Source organism: Bos mutus, chromosome 25 (assembly GCF_027580195.1).
Source record: "Bos mutus isolate GX-2022 chromosome 25, NWIPB_WYAK_1.1, whole genome shotgun sequence".
NCBI classification, from domain to species: domain Eukaryota; kingdom Metazoa; phylum Chordata; class Mammalia; order Artiodactyla; family Bovidae; genus Bos; species Bos mutus.
This window is the reverse complement of record NC_091641.1, coordinates 25,487,749-25,502,462: the sequence shown is the minus strand read 5'-3', so window position 1 is coordinate 25,502,462 and position 14,714 is coordinate 25,487,749. Positions and strand designations below refer to the sequence as shown.

General features: G+C 39.1%; 1 protein-coding gene across 4 annotated transcripts in view; it reads right to left on the bottom strand.

The window, feature by feature from the left end:
- SMG1 (SMG1 nonsense mediated mRNA decay associated PI3K related kinase) overlaps positions 1–14,714 on the bottom strand; it is a 98,969-nt gene that overhangs the window by 73,110 nt on the left and 11,145 nt on the right. The window contains exon 2 of one of the 4 annotated variants that reach the window (XM_070362186.1): positions 2,524–2,582. The exons of the other annotated variants lie outside the window; for them this stretch is intronic. Within the exon in view, the coding sequence (XP_070218287.1) occupies positions 2,524–2,573 (50 nt within the window). The 5' untranslated portion in view covers positions 2,574–2,582. The remainder of the gene's footprint in view (positions 1–2,523; positions 2,583–14,714) is intronic. 4 annotated transcript variants of the gene reach the window in all.

Sequence of the window (14,714 nt, the reverse complement as noted above, 5' to 3'; positions counted from 1 at the left end):
CCATAATCTATTTAAAATTCAAATGCTACCTAGAATAATCCCAGGTATCTGGGTATTAATAAACAAGTGGCACAGTTCCAAGGTAAAATCAGTATGCTTATCTAAGGATCATCTCTATGCCACAATGGCCCTATCAGTAAAATAGGAAGCTAAACTCTGTAATTTCTCATGAACCTTATTCTTTCTTCAATCAACTATCAAGAAATAAGGTATCATGGCAACATATGAAAAATATGAAGAAAAATGCTCCTCTAATACTGATATTTGTTCGGACAGGAACGACCTTCTTGGGGAAAAAATAAATTATTCTTATGGTACTTACTAAAACACTTCTGCACTATAATTTTTTGGTGACATTATCTGAGGACATTAAGGACACTGGCAAGAGCAGAAACTTAGCTGTTTCTCAACCCCATTCCCCTCCCCATGTATAAAAAAGGACCCAGTGTCTGTGTATTTTATCTAGAGTTTATCATCCTTTCCTTGTCCCCACCCACAAGAATACTAAATATGAAAAAGTTGCATAGGCTCATACATCCTGATCTGAACCTACTGCAACCACTGTCACTATAGACTGTAGACAAATAGGTTCAATTAAAATTGGACACCTCCATGGCACACAAGTCTAAATCATTCCTGCTGCTGCTGCTAAGTCGCATCAGTCGTGTCCGACTCTGTGCGACCCCATATGACGGCAGCCCACCAGGCTCTTCCGTCCCTGGGATTCTCCAGGCAAGAACACTGGAGGCTCTGAATCTGAAACTTGATAAAAATTTATAACACTAGCATACTAACTAAACATATAACTAAGGTTCCATAATGCAGTATATTCTTCAAACATTCAGAGTTCACTCAACAAAGCTTAGAACTTCCAACATATGAAAAAATCAAATCTATGGAATTTTTTTAAAATGTATGAGAATATTTTGTAAGTGTAGTAAGTCTACAAGCATTTAAATGCCTTTACCACTAAATGAAGCATAAGAACTCCTTAAAACTTACATAATGACCTGCCCCATGTATCTAAAAGTAGCATACTCAATGAGCACCTATAATAAACTATAACATACCACTTCTAAAAGGGAATTGAAAAATAAGAGAATCAATAAGCTTTAATGATTTGGGCAGACTTTAAACTTGTCTGTATGTATGGCACCTAACACAACCTAGAAAAGGAAACTCGCAAATGAATAAAACAATTCTGAAACATCAAGATAATTAAAGCCTTATCAATATTTAAATAAATATTAAAATACTCTGGATTTCTAGTGTCCATTATGCTTAATATAGATTACATATACTACTCTTACTATGAAGAGTTAAATATTTGTATCTCTTTCTGGTGACACAGCAGTAAACACAAAGCAATAGAGAATATGGGTTAAAAAAAGATCGAGGCTCAAATCTCAGCTCCAGCACTGGAAAGGTACATGTGACTTTGCACAAGGAAGTTAACTGCCAAGCCTCTGATGTCTGCTGCATAAAATGGGGATAATACCTACAGATTATGTGATGTTTTTATAAGACTTATGAAAGATAACAAGTTCTTAAAGCTAAGTAGCTTACAAGGTACACTCAAAGTCAATAGGTCCATAATACTAAATATATTCAAGGTTTCCAGTCTAACAGATAAATATAAATCATTAATGAACATATGAATACAATCAAAACAAGTTTTTATACTCAGTATACAATAAACTGATTTTAACTTCTTCATTGAAAAAATTAAGCAATCTACTGCTACCAAGAAAAGAAATCCATTTCTACTTAGGAATCATACAAACAAACAAAAAAACAGACCAAATCTCCCAATTTGTTAGAAACAAAATCTCATTAGTATATACACAGAGTATATACACAAATAAACACAGAGACTTTTCTCCCCAGAATTTGAGTTTTCAGAAATATAATGAAAAATTCACTAGAGTAGAACTACTGTCTCAGAAATGTCTAAAAACTCCCTGGTTTCCAGGTTCTTTAAATATAAACCGATCAAACTACTTCTAACCAGAATGCAAGTTATAGATATTCTGAACCCAAAGACAAAAAATGGTTCAGCATTTATATGAAATGTTTCTTTTTGTAAGATCTAGACAGCTTAGTTCTCAAAAAGTCAATATCAGACAGTTAGCATCAACAGGATCATCCCAGTCCAATAAATAGAAAACTGTTAAGGATGGAAATAAGCACTTAAAATGAGGCAATCAAAGGCAGCTAAAAAGAAAATGCAGATTGATCTCAAAGAGGCAGGCATAAATGTTAAGCTAGTTGTAAGGGCTGAAAAAACTATCATCTGCCAGAATTAGTATCTCAATTTAGTGATAAAAGAAAATGTATTTGTTAAGACTAAGTAACCTAGCTAGGACCCAAAAATACCTCCACAGCCCCTTTAATACTCTAAAAATATTATGGAGAGAGAGGGAAAAAAAAAAAAAAGAAATGCATAAATTCCCCAAAATGATTAAACTGAAGTTAAAGCCTGATGTACATGCCACATGAGAGGTAAGTTTCTAAAGCTCATACCTCAAAAATCGCATACTGTATAATATGGAGCCTTTGTGATGTTTTTGCATCAAGTCAATCTGTAAGACAGTAGTTACAATATTAGTGAGGACACTGGGTTAAAACATTTGTTTTCCAAACATGAAGCAAAGATCATTCATGGGTTAGGTGCTTTTAGTTGCACTGCGGCCTTCTAGGGTTCATATGCTGAAGCAAAAACTGAGATGGAATGCCACTCTCTGCCTTAGAGGACAGAGGCTTGAGGTGGCAGCGAAAAAATTTTTAGAACCAAAGAGAATTTAAATGTTAACTATAACATACAAATCACATGCAAATACAGTTACCACTCATTTTAGTTACCTATTATCAATATACAGAAAATGTAATAAATCAGAGATTATTCATTTTCACTGACCCCAGCCCTGAGATCTCACATCAACAAACTACCGAGTGTTAGGGATAGTGTCACCCCTAAATGTGGTTTTATAGTCCAGTTCTTGTAAGCATTATGAAAAGCAACTAAGGTGGGGGGGAATCAGCCTGGAAAGGTGAAGTCAAGGAATTCTCTATCAGAAAATGTCTCCATAAAGCACCCCAAAATGACTTGATGCAAACACCACACCTAGCGGTGCCCCCAGGAAGAGCATGATACTGCTTCAGGTAGTTTTTAACCAGGCTTATTAAGGGATTTCACTCGAATGGTGAGATCTAATTTGTAGTGAGGATCAAGTAGGAAATGAGATCTGCACTAAAGCCAATGAGGTGGGAATGCATTAATTCTCTGAAGCAGTGGCACTCAAAGACAGAGAGCATCACTATCACAAAGAAGTTGCAGAATATGCTGTTTTTCATACTAACAGTTCACACCACTAAAAATTTACCTTTTGAAAATAAATTCAAGGTTATCCCTGTGATGTCTCTTACTCACCTGGATTCAGACATACTTTTAAGAGAAAATATGAAACTATGCATAACTCTGAGACTTGAGTACATCACACTTTCACATGAGAGACAATGCTCTGAAATATGAATCTGTGGCTAAAAAATTAAGTTGACAGGCTCAGGGACTTCATTATATGAAATGCCACAGGAGAAAATAGTTAAGTTCAAATTTAATAAAACAGAATTGAACCACCATGCCAAAATTAAAAATTATAAATGAGTTTACCTCAGTTTTACTATAATGAAATATTAACAGTTAATATTTCTTGATGAAACTTCCTTAGGTACTTAATAAGAATTAAGTATTAAATACCAAATTTTAATTACCTATTTATGGGTTCTTTAGTAATCAACTTTTAATATCAATCAAACCTTAGTTTTTGCAGTCTCAAAATACAAAAATATATTTACTGTCGTAAAAGTGTAAAGAATTTCACCTTGCCCAAAGAGAGGCCTGAGCTTACCCCTCAACTGCTGGAAGAAGTCTAAACACTTGGAATATAATGCCTAATAAGAGTGTCCCTGTCCACCTGGAAACTGGGTCACACCAGAAAGTAAAACTATGGGATTTATGGTAAGGCCTTTGAATCACATGGATCAACTCAACCTTTAGTAGGGCTGAAAACCTAAGTTCATGCATGTGAGCAACTGATCATGGACCCCATGAGAACTCTGGACACCAAGGTTGGGCTGGGCTTCCATGTTTGGTAACATTCCATACGTATTATCACAAATCAATACCAGGAAACAGGGAGAAGCTGTGAGTTTGGAAGTAACTGAGACTCTGCCCTATGTACCTTTACCCTTGTTGATTTTAATCTGTATCCTTTAGCCACAATAAACTGCAACCATGAGTACAACAGCTTTCAATGAGACTTTAAGCCCTTCTAGTGAACCATCCAACCCAAGAGTGGTCTAGAGGACCCCCAAACTTGCAACTGCTATCAGAAGTAAGGGTGGTCTTATGGACATGTTCCTTCTAACTCTGCACCTATACTTAAAATCACTGAATATACTCTAATGCAAAATTTAAAAGGTTGTAAATTTTGTTTTTATGTAATATCTTTAGCAAAACATAGTTTTCAACTTCAATATAGTTTATATCCCTTCCAAGGAATCTCAAACACCATCTATGTGACAGACCTCTAAACCATATTAACCAAAAACGACAAAGTAAGTAACTACGTAGGTACTCCATCAGAGTTCAGCCTTTGCTTCATGTGCATCTACACTCTGTCTTCAGTGTAAACGTTGCTGAATACGCCATTCCTATGTAGCCTTCTGCCTGCAACTGAGTCTTCAATGCAGCCCATGACTCCCTGGCTGGGGTTCTGCTTTTCCAAAACAGCTGTCAAACTTTCTGCACCTTTCTCTTTCCCCCAGTACTATCACTGATAAAGATTCCATGAGTGATCTAAAGCAGCACAGCTAATTAGCTAATTAAAGGCAGAGTAAGAATGCAAACTCAGTCCAAGTTCTTCAACACTCCACCACTGCCTGCCAACCTCCTTCCAACAATCCACAAGTTTACCTGGGTCTCACACAGAGCCCTTCTTCCCATCACACTCACACAATGGAACAAGTAAACCTCCTATCTACAGAACCGTCTGGATCCATACATTCCCCTATCTTCTGAGGTATGCCTTGCATCTCCAACTTTCCTACTGCTCATCACATCATCAACAAACACAATCAGGTCTTTCCTCTTCAAAAAAAAAAAAAAAACCCTCAGCTCTCTTTCTCCTTCTAAAGCTAATTGTATAGATAGACTTTTCACAGCCAAACCTCTGGGAAAAAATTATCATCCTTGCCTTCACTTACTTTTCAACTTGCTGAAACCAGAATCACACCCTGAATGCTCCAAAGGGCTCCACAGAAATGGTTCCTGCCAAAGTAGCAACTGCCACTGGTGGTTACTTGTCCTTCAAATCCCCTAAGTTTTTCAGTTCATCTTGCTCAATACCCCCGAAGACTTGCGTTGCTTTTGACAACTTTCTATTCACATTTTCTCTGTACCACTATAAAAGTTTTTAGTAACTTTAATTCCTGTGACTTACTCTACTTTTCCCAATCCAAGTACCTTCTTTTGAACTTCCTTCTTTAATCAGTTTAGATTTCATGGTCTTTCATTTCAGTAACTCTTCCTTTAACTTCCCTTAATATTTCCCTTACACCAACCTGGCAAAGGAGAAGGCAATGGCACCCCAACCCCAGTACTCTTGCCTGGAAAATCCCATGGACGGAGGAGCCTGGAAGGCTGCAGTCCATGGGGTCGCTAGGAGTCGGACACGACTGAGCGACTTCACTTTCACTTTTCACTTTCATGCATTGGAGAAGGGAATGGCAACCCACTCCAGTGTTCTTGCCTGGAGAATCCCAGGGACCGGGGGGCGGGGCGGGGCGGGGGGGGGGCAGTGCCTAGTGGGCTGCCGTCCGTGGGGTCACACAGAGTCGGACATGACTGAAGTGACTTAGCAGCAACCTGGCAAAATCCTAATCCTGCATAAATCCAATTATCAATTACCCATCATCCATCAGGAAGTACCACATTCCCAGGTTCTTTCAAAGTTCATCTTCCACACGCACTATCTGTTCCCCATTCTCTTCAGATTCCAAACACTCTCCCAAATTCCCTACTCCCTTCGCTCCTTCCTTCTCTAACATTCTCTTTACTTGACCAAGAGGAAAAATAAAGATACGATAACACACACACACCCAACTCTAGAACTTTATGGGATCCCATCTATTTCTACCTTCTCGTAACTTTTCAAATAATCTTTCTCCTGTGGACTCAACCTTTTCCACCAAACTGAATCTTCTTAAACATGTAAAATTTTCCAATATCTCCCACTTAAAAATATAAAAACAAATTAAACACACACACACACACACAAACTCCATCAATCCCACATCCCTCCAACCAACCAACCTACCTTTGCTCTTTGCAGTCAAACAGAACTCTCTCTCTCCCCATATTGTGTCTTTACCTCTATCAGCTCCTCTGTCTGCACCAATCCAACTTCTGTTCTATCACTTTTGGCAAAACCAACTAAGACCTCCAGGTTGCTAAAAGCAAGATATATTTCAGGTTGCTCTTTACTCATCCTCTCAAAGCAGGCTTTCACAAGGCTGCTGAGCAGGGCTGATCGGGCTATGGCCTGCACAAAGGTGCCTTACAGAGAATGAAGTGGGCTGAATGAAAACTTCTTTTTAAAATCCTTACAATAACCTGGGCTCAGATCCTGATAATTCAAAGTAACTAGATTCTTTCCTTCCTTTGGCTTATAGAATGGTATACTCTGTAGTTCTTCCTATCTCTCCACTTCTGCTTTTTCAGGCACCTCTGAAGGCTTACTCAGCCTCTTCTACCAAACCACTAAGCCTTGGAGTTTCTCAAAGCTTGACCACAGGCCTTCTATTCATCTCTTCTGCAAACTATGCTGATGGCAATACTTATCACCTGCATGACATCGATTCCCAAATCTAGGCCTCCATCAAAGACGTGCACTCTGAGATCCAGATCTATATACCCAAGTGTTTAACAAAACAAAACAAAAAAGCACTTTTAATGTTCTAATGCCGCAAACACAATAACTGGCTCGTTTCTTCCCAGAACTCCCACTTTAATAAATGTGGGCATTTTCCAATAAATGGCACTATTTGGTCAGACAGACATATTACGTTGGTACAAAAGAAACTGCAGTCTCACATTGTTGAAATTGGCCATTTGATATTGGAACACATTCTTAAATGTGATTATGTTATACATCATTTTAAAGCACATTTCTCGCTTTATGATTTTTTGCTAATTACTTATTATTAGCTGTTTCAGCTCAGTTCAGTTGTTCAGTCGTTTCTGAGTCTTTGCTACCCCATGGACTGCAGCACACCAGGCTTCCCAATCCATCAACAACTCCCGGAGCTTGCTCAAACTCATGTCCATCTAGTCCGTGATGCCATCCAATCATCTCATCCTCTGTCGTCCCCTTCTCCTCCTGCCTTCAATCCTTCCCAGCATCAGGGTCTTTTCCAATGAGTCAGTACTTCACATCAGGTGGCCAAAGTTTATACTTTCATCAGGTGGCCAAAGTAGACACAAACTAGCTGTTTATATTTATTTTAGACTAGGGAAATTATGTTAGACAAAAAGCAAATCCAAGTGACTTTCTTATTCGAGTTCAAAATGTGCCACAGAGCAGCGGAGGCATCCCAACATCAACAACACATCTGGCTCAGGAACTGCTAACGAACATACAGTGCAGCAGTGGTTCAAAAAGTTTTGCAAAGGAGACCAGAGCCTTGAAGATGAGGAGTGCCACCAGAAGGTGACAAAGACCCACTGAGAAGATCATCAAAACTGATCCTCTTAGAACTACACAAGAAGTTGCCAAAGAACTCAACATCAACCATTCTACGGTCATTTAGCATTGGAAGCAAATTGGAAAGGTGAAAAAGCTCAATAAGTGGGTGTCGCATGAGCTGACCAAAAATTTTAAAAAACTGTCATTTTGAAGTGTCATCTTTTATTCTACGCAACAATGAACCATTTCTCAATTGGACTGGGACGTGTGATGCAAAGTGAATTTTATATGACAACCAGCAATGACCAGCTTAGTGGCTGAACCTAGAGACAGCTCCAAAGCACTTTCCAAAGTCAAACATGCACCAAAAAATGTCATGGTCACTGCTTGGTGGTCTGCTGCCAGGATGATCCACTACAGTTTTCTGAATCCCAGCGAAACGATTATATCTGAGAGTATGCTCAGCAAATTGATGAGATGCACCAAATACTGCGATGCCTGCAGCCAGCATCGGTGAAGAGAAAGGATCCACTTCTTCTCCACAACAACATCTGACCGCATGTTGCACAACCAATGCTTCAAAAGTTGAATGAATTAAGCTACGAAGTTTTGCCTCATCCGCCATCTTCACCTAACCTCTCACCAACCAACTACCACTTTCTTCAAGCATCTCAACAACTTTTTGCAGGGAAAATGTTTCCACAACCAGCAGGAAGCAGAAAATGCTTTCCAAGAGTTCATCAAATCCCAAATTTTTACACTACAGGAATAAACAAACTTATGTCTCATTGGCAAAAATGTGTTGATTGCAATGGTTCCTATTTTGGTAAGTAAAGATGTGTTTGAGCCTAGTTATAATGACTTAAAATTCACAGTCTGTAACTGTAATTACATTTACACCTACCTAATAGTATGTTTTCCACCACTAGTTCTCACCTCTATTCCATTTCTCTCCACACTACAACAAAAACAATTCTAATAAAACACAAATGTTTTGTCCTCCCACTGCCATTTTCATCTTATGGACCTTACTTCCCTTTTCAGCTAACTCTCCACACTCTTGTAATCCTTTTACATTCTGTGCCCCATTCATCCCATTCTTTCAGTGCCCCAGTCACCTTGCTAAAGCCTGTCTGCATGGAACAGCCTTCTCCTTGGCCCTCATTAATCTCTCAATGTCCTTTAAGCTTTAGCTTTCCTTTGCAAAGTTTCTGATTCCCCTGAGACTGACTAGGAATCCCTGTTACGTAAGTACTACCCGAAACCTAACAGTTCCTTAACTCTTACCCCACTGGAGAAGCTTATTTAATTGTGTTCTGCCAGGAGACTGTAAAGTCTAGAAGAGCAGGAGCCTGTCAGTGTTGCTTATCACTGTATTCCCATTGCCTAGAGAGCAAAAAATTATTTCCTATGACTGCCTCTTCTCACAATCAAGGTCTTTCTCTTTACTCTAGAGTGCAGTCCCCTAACTTAACCCAACACTAATTTTTCTTCCAGATTCAACCCAGAACCCATACTCCCTCTCCCATATGTTCTATTAAAAATCAACAATGTTTTCTTGGTTATTTTCTACAAGAGCACTAATTAAGAGTAATAACTCCAAAAGATGAACTAATTTACAATCTAGAAAGAAAAGAACGGTTAGTTATCAATTCCAATTAGGAATATAAAATATTCTGTGATTTGAGGAAAAAAAATCCTATGATTCAGTACCTTCTTTAAACTCTTACAGCACTCAGAGTACCACACTAGCTTGCACTTTAGTAGTTCTATACTAGCTTCAATTTGTTCACTAGTTTGAGATGTCAGCATTGAAGGCAGATGTACTGTATTATCTAACACCACATACCTTTCATAGGGAAAGGAGAACAGCATGATGCTGCAAGGAGAGTGGAGGGAAACTAGATGACGACCTTGGGTCAAAATCCATTATGATTATTTAAGTAAAAACTTTGTCTTGTAATACAAAAAAGAATCCAGTAATAGAAAGGGATGGATTCAGTAATACATTTAAATGAATTCTGAATTTTTAAAATCTACTTAAATGCATATTACAAGTCTCATTTTTGTGCAAAGCATACTATCAAGTGAAAAGACCACTCACAAAACCAGAGAAAATACTTGCAAATCATGTATCTCTTAAGAATCTAGTATATAAAGAACTCCTATAACTAAGCAAGAAAACAATCAAATTTAAAAATGGGCAAAAGACCTGAATAGATACATGTCTCCAAAGATATACATACGGCCAATTAGCACATGAAAAGTTGCTCAACTTCACTGGCAAATGCATGCTAAATCGCTTCAATTCTGTCCGACTGTCCGACTCTGCGACCCTACGGACGGCAGACCACCAGGTTTCTCTGTCCTTGAGATTTCCCAGGCAAGAACACTGGAGTGGGTTGCCATTTCCTTCTCCAGGGGATCTTCCTGATGCAGGGCTGAAACCAAGCCTCTTATGTCTCCTGCATTAGCAAGTGGGTTCTTTTAACACTAGCGCCACCTGGAGGATAATGCAAATCAAAACCACAGAGAGAAAGCACCCATCAGAAGAGTCAAAAAATTTGTTAATGGTAAATAACTCATGATGTGAGAGGTGGAAAATTTGGAGCCCTCATACATTACTTATGAGAATGTAAAATGCTAGAAACCACTTCAGAAACAGTTTGGCATTTCCTCAAAAAGTTAAACAGAAATACCACATGATTCAGCAAATCGACTCCAATTGACTCCCAAGTATATGCCCCAAAGAACTGAAAAATGTTCAAACAAAAACTTACACATCAATGTCCACCACAACACTATTTACAGTAGAAAAAGGCAGAAACTCAAATGCATATCAAACAATGAATGGATAAACAAAATGTGTAAATCTATACAATGGAAGATTACTCAGCCATACCTACTACAACATGGATGACCCTTGAAAATGTTACAGAAGTCAAAAAGGTCTGACATAAAAGGCTACATATTACATGATTCCATTTATATGACATATCCAGAATAGACAAATCCAAAAAGAAAGTAGATTTGTGCTTGCAAGGGGCTGGGAAGAGGGGAAAATTGGGAGTGATTGCTTAATTGGTACTGGGTTTCAATCTGGGATGACAAGAAGCTCTGGAACTAGATGTTGGTCACGGCTGCACACACTGTGAATGTATTTAATACCACTGAATTGTAAAATGGCAAATTTTATGTGTATTTTACCATAATTTTTTCAAAACTTATTTATAACATTCTTGAAAAGACAAAATTATAGGGGAAAAAACCAGTCGTTATCAAGGACTAGGAGAACTTGACTACAAAAGGGAACAAGGAAACTTGGGGGTGTGGGGTGGAGGGGATGATGGAACTATTGATAGCTTGACTGAGGTGGTCATTTTTTTTTTCTTCACAGTATTTTCTTTACATATTTCTTTACAGTAAAGATATAAAAATAAGTAAAAGACCATCAGGCTCCCCAGGTGGCACAGTGGTAAAGAATCTACCTGCCAGTGCAGGAGATGAAAGAGATATGGGTTTCATCCCTGGGTTAGGAAGATCCCCTGGAGGAGGAAATGGTAACCCACTCTAGTATCCTTGACTGGAAAATTCCATGGACAGAGGAGCCTGGTAGGCTCCAGTCCATGGGATCACACAAAGTCGGACGCAACTGAGCACACAAAAGGCCACTGATTTTTAATAATTTGATATTTCATGTTTTACATTGCCTACCAAATTTAGCAGTCATTTTCAATGCAAAAGCAAAAATGTAACACTGGATACTCTCCAGTGAAATCAAAGACTGTTAGTGTCTAAATTTACCAAACAGTAAAGAATTTACCAGATTCTTTACCACTGTGTCACCTGGAAAGCCCGATGGTCTTTTACTTATTTTTATACCTTTACTGTAAAGAAATACACTATTTCCTTTATGTTTGACTTACTGAGATATAATTTACATGCCCTAGAGTTCTTTTGAGTTTTGAGGAATGCAGATAGTACTTAGCACTAACTAAACTTCTCTTAGTGTCTAAATTTTAAGCTTGGGAAGGATTAACCTAGGCAGGGTACAGAAAGAAACCTACTCATATTGCCTACTCATTTTCAAAAAATTTTAAAGAGTCAAAGCACTCAGTTCAGTCGCTCAGTCGTGTCCAACTCTTTGTGACCCCATGGACTGCAGCGTGCCAGGCTTCCCTGTCCATCACCAACTCTCAGAGCTTGCTCAAATTTATCTCCATCAAGTCGGTGATGCCATCCAACCATCTCATCCTCTGACGTTCCCTTCTCCTCCTCCCTTCAATCTTTCCCAGCACCAGGGTCTTTTCCAATGAGTCAGTTCTCATCAGGTGGCCAAAGTACTGGAGTTTCAGCTTCACCATCAGTCCTTCCAATGAATACTCAGGACTGATTTCCTTTAGGATTGACTGGTTTGATCTCCTTGCAGTCCAAGAGACTCTCAAGAGTCTTCTCCAACACCACAGTTCAAAAGCATCAATTTTTGACACAAGCATCAAAGCACTATGGCGAGCAAAATCAGAAAAAGCACTGCTTGAGAGAGAGGCAGGCAATCCACTTCTGATACATTTTATGTATGTTAAGTATTATGTACTTCATCTGGCATAAATTCATATCTTACTAGGCATTAAGAATACTGATAGCTATAAAATCTGGTATGCTTTTAATCTTCTATACAAATATGAAATCAATTCTCAGTATTTAACAAAAAAATTTTGTTAATGCTAAATAATTGTTCACCTGAAGGCTCCCAAATCTAAAGCACATGAATTTGACTTACTCTCAAGTTTATTTTTAACACAAGTTGGTTTACAGCCTTAAATAAAACCCTGCCTCAGCTACCATTTTTGCATTGCTTATCTTCCTCTTTTGTCAGCAAGTCCTGGAAGTACTTTAGAAACATCCCATTCAGCCTGGGAAATTGCCAAGATTGAAAGGAAATCTCTTACTCTATGACCTCCCTAGTAGAATAGGACAAAAAGACTGAAAGTCTACAAAGAAACATGTCCCACCCCCTCATCCCCACCCAAACTCTTCAACTAAATGCCAAACATAGAGATCAGAGATCAGTCACTCAGTCGTGTCCGACTCTTTGCAACCCCATGAATCGCAGCACGCCAGGCCTCCCTGTCCATCACCAACTCCTGGAGTTCACTCAGACTCATGTCCATCGAGTCAGTGATGCCATCCAGCCATCTCATCCTCTACCCCTGAGGATAGAGAAGATTAAGGAGAAGGAAATGGCAGCCCACTCCAGCATTCTTGCCTGGAGAATTCCTATGGACAGAGGAGCCTGGCAGGCTACAGTCCATGGGGTCGCAAGAGTCGGACATGACTAAGCGACTACACCACCACCAAGAGATAAACACTAAAGGAATCCTAAAAGGAAAAGTCTTGAAACCAGATTGGGACTCTAATCCATGAAAAGGCAGAGTGTTTTATAAGAAATGTGTGAAACCATCTTAAAAAGTCCTGAGAACTGATGTTGGGGGAGGGGTGAGCAAAGTATAAACAAATCATCACTTTTTTTTTTTTTACAGGTCAAGAAAAATGATGTGGTTGTCAAAAATCACTCATAACACATTAAGAAAACATAGTTCAGTTCAGTCGCTCAGTTGTATCCAACTATTTGCAACCCCATGGACTGCAGCACACCAGGCTTCCCTGTCCATCACCAACTTCCAGAGTTTACTCAAACTCCTGTCCATTGAGTCAGTGATGCCATCCAACCACCTCATCCTCTGTTGTCCCCTTCTCCTCCTGCCTTTAATCTTTCCCAGCACCAGGGTCTTTTCCAATGAGTCAGTACTTCACATGAGGTGGCCAAAGTATTGGAGTTTCAGCTTCAACATCAGTCCCTCCAATGAATATTCAGGACTGATCTCCTTTAGGATGGACTAGGTGGATCTCCTGGCAGTCCAAGGGACTCTCAAGAGTCTTCTCCAACACCACAGTTCAAAAGCATCAATTCTTCGGCACTCAGCTTTCTTCACAGTCCAACTCTCACATCCATATATGACTACTGAAAAAACCATAGCCTTGACTAGACAGACTTTTGTTGGCAAAGTAATGTCTCTGCTTATAAGAAAACATAAATATTATGCAATTCGACAAAGGTATTTTTAAAGAAAACAATGATCGAGTTAGGCTCTATTGCCGTAATGGTATGGTATACCCTACAAGTCCTGGACACAGTCAAGGATTTGGGCAACAAGAGAGCAATATTCTAACATGCACCTCTTAACATGCATCACATATCTCAAATATAGTGGCAAGCATGGAAAAGACACTGAGTTTCATATTCCACACATGATTTTCAACAGAGATATTACCAGAAATATCTTTAGCGTACTCTCAAATTAAACACGTGACCCCCCACTCCAACCCTCTTAAAAAATAAATACACCTAAGAGAAACCTAAACTTCTTGGTTTTACTTTTAACTTTACCAACACAACTATACTAAGACAGCAACTGGATTTTTAAATGGACCCTGATTCCTTTCAACATCTCCAGTAACTCCTCCAGGACCTATAGTCTTAGGCATCCTGGGGTAGGAAATACACTAGTAACACCAAACTGGTGAAGAAACATACTACCTGTAATCAGTGATAAAATATGTATGGTAAACCCTCCTACCTAAACACTGGAACTTCTTTTTCAGAGTGTTCCTGAAACAGCCACATCCTCTCCTTTGTTGTTCAGTCGCTCAGTCGTGTCCGACTCTTTGTGACCCCATGGACTGCAGCATGCCAGGCTTCCCTGTCCTTTACCATCCCCCAGAGCTTACTCAAACTCATGTCCATTGAGTCAGTGATGCCATCCAACCATCTCGTCCTCTGTCATCCCTTTCTCCTGCCTTCAGTCTTTCCAGCATCAGGGTCTTTTCCAATGAGTCAGCTCTTCCAATCAGGTGGCCAAAGTATTAGAGCTTCAGTATCAGTCCTTCCAACGAATATTCAGGACTGAT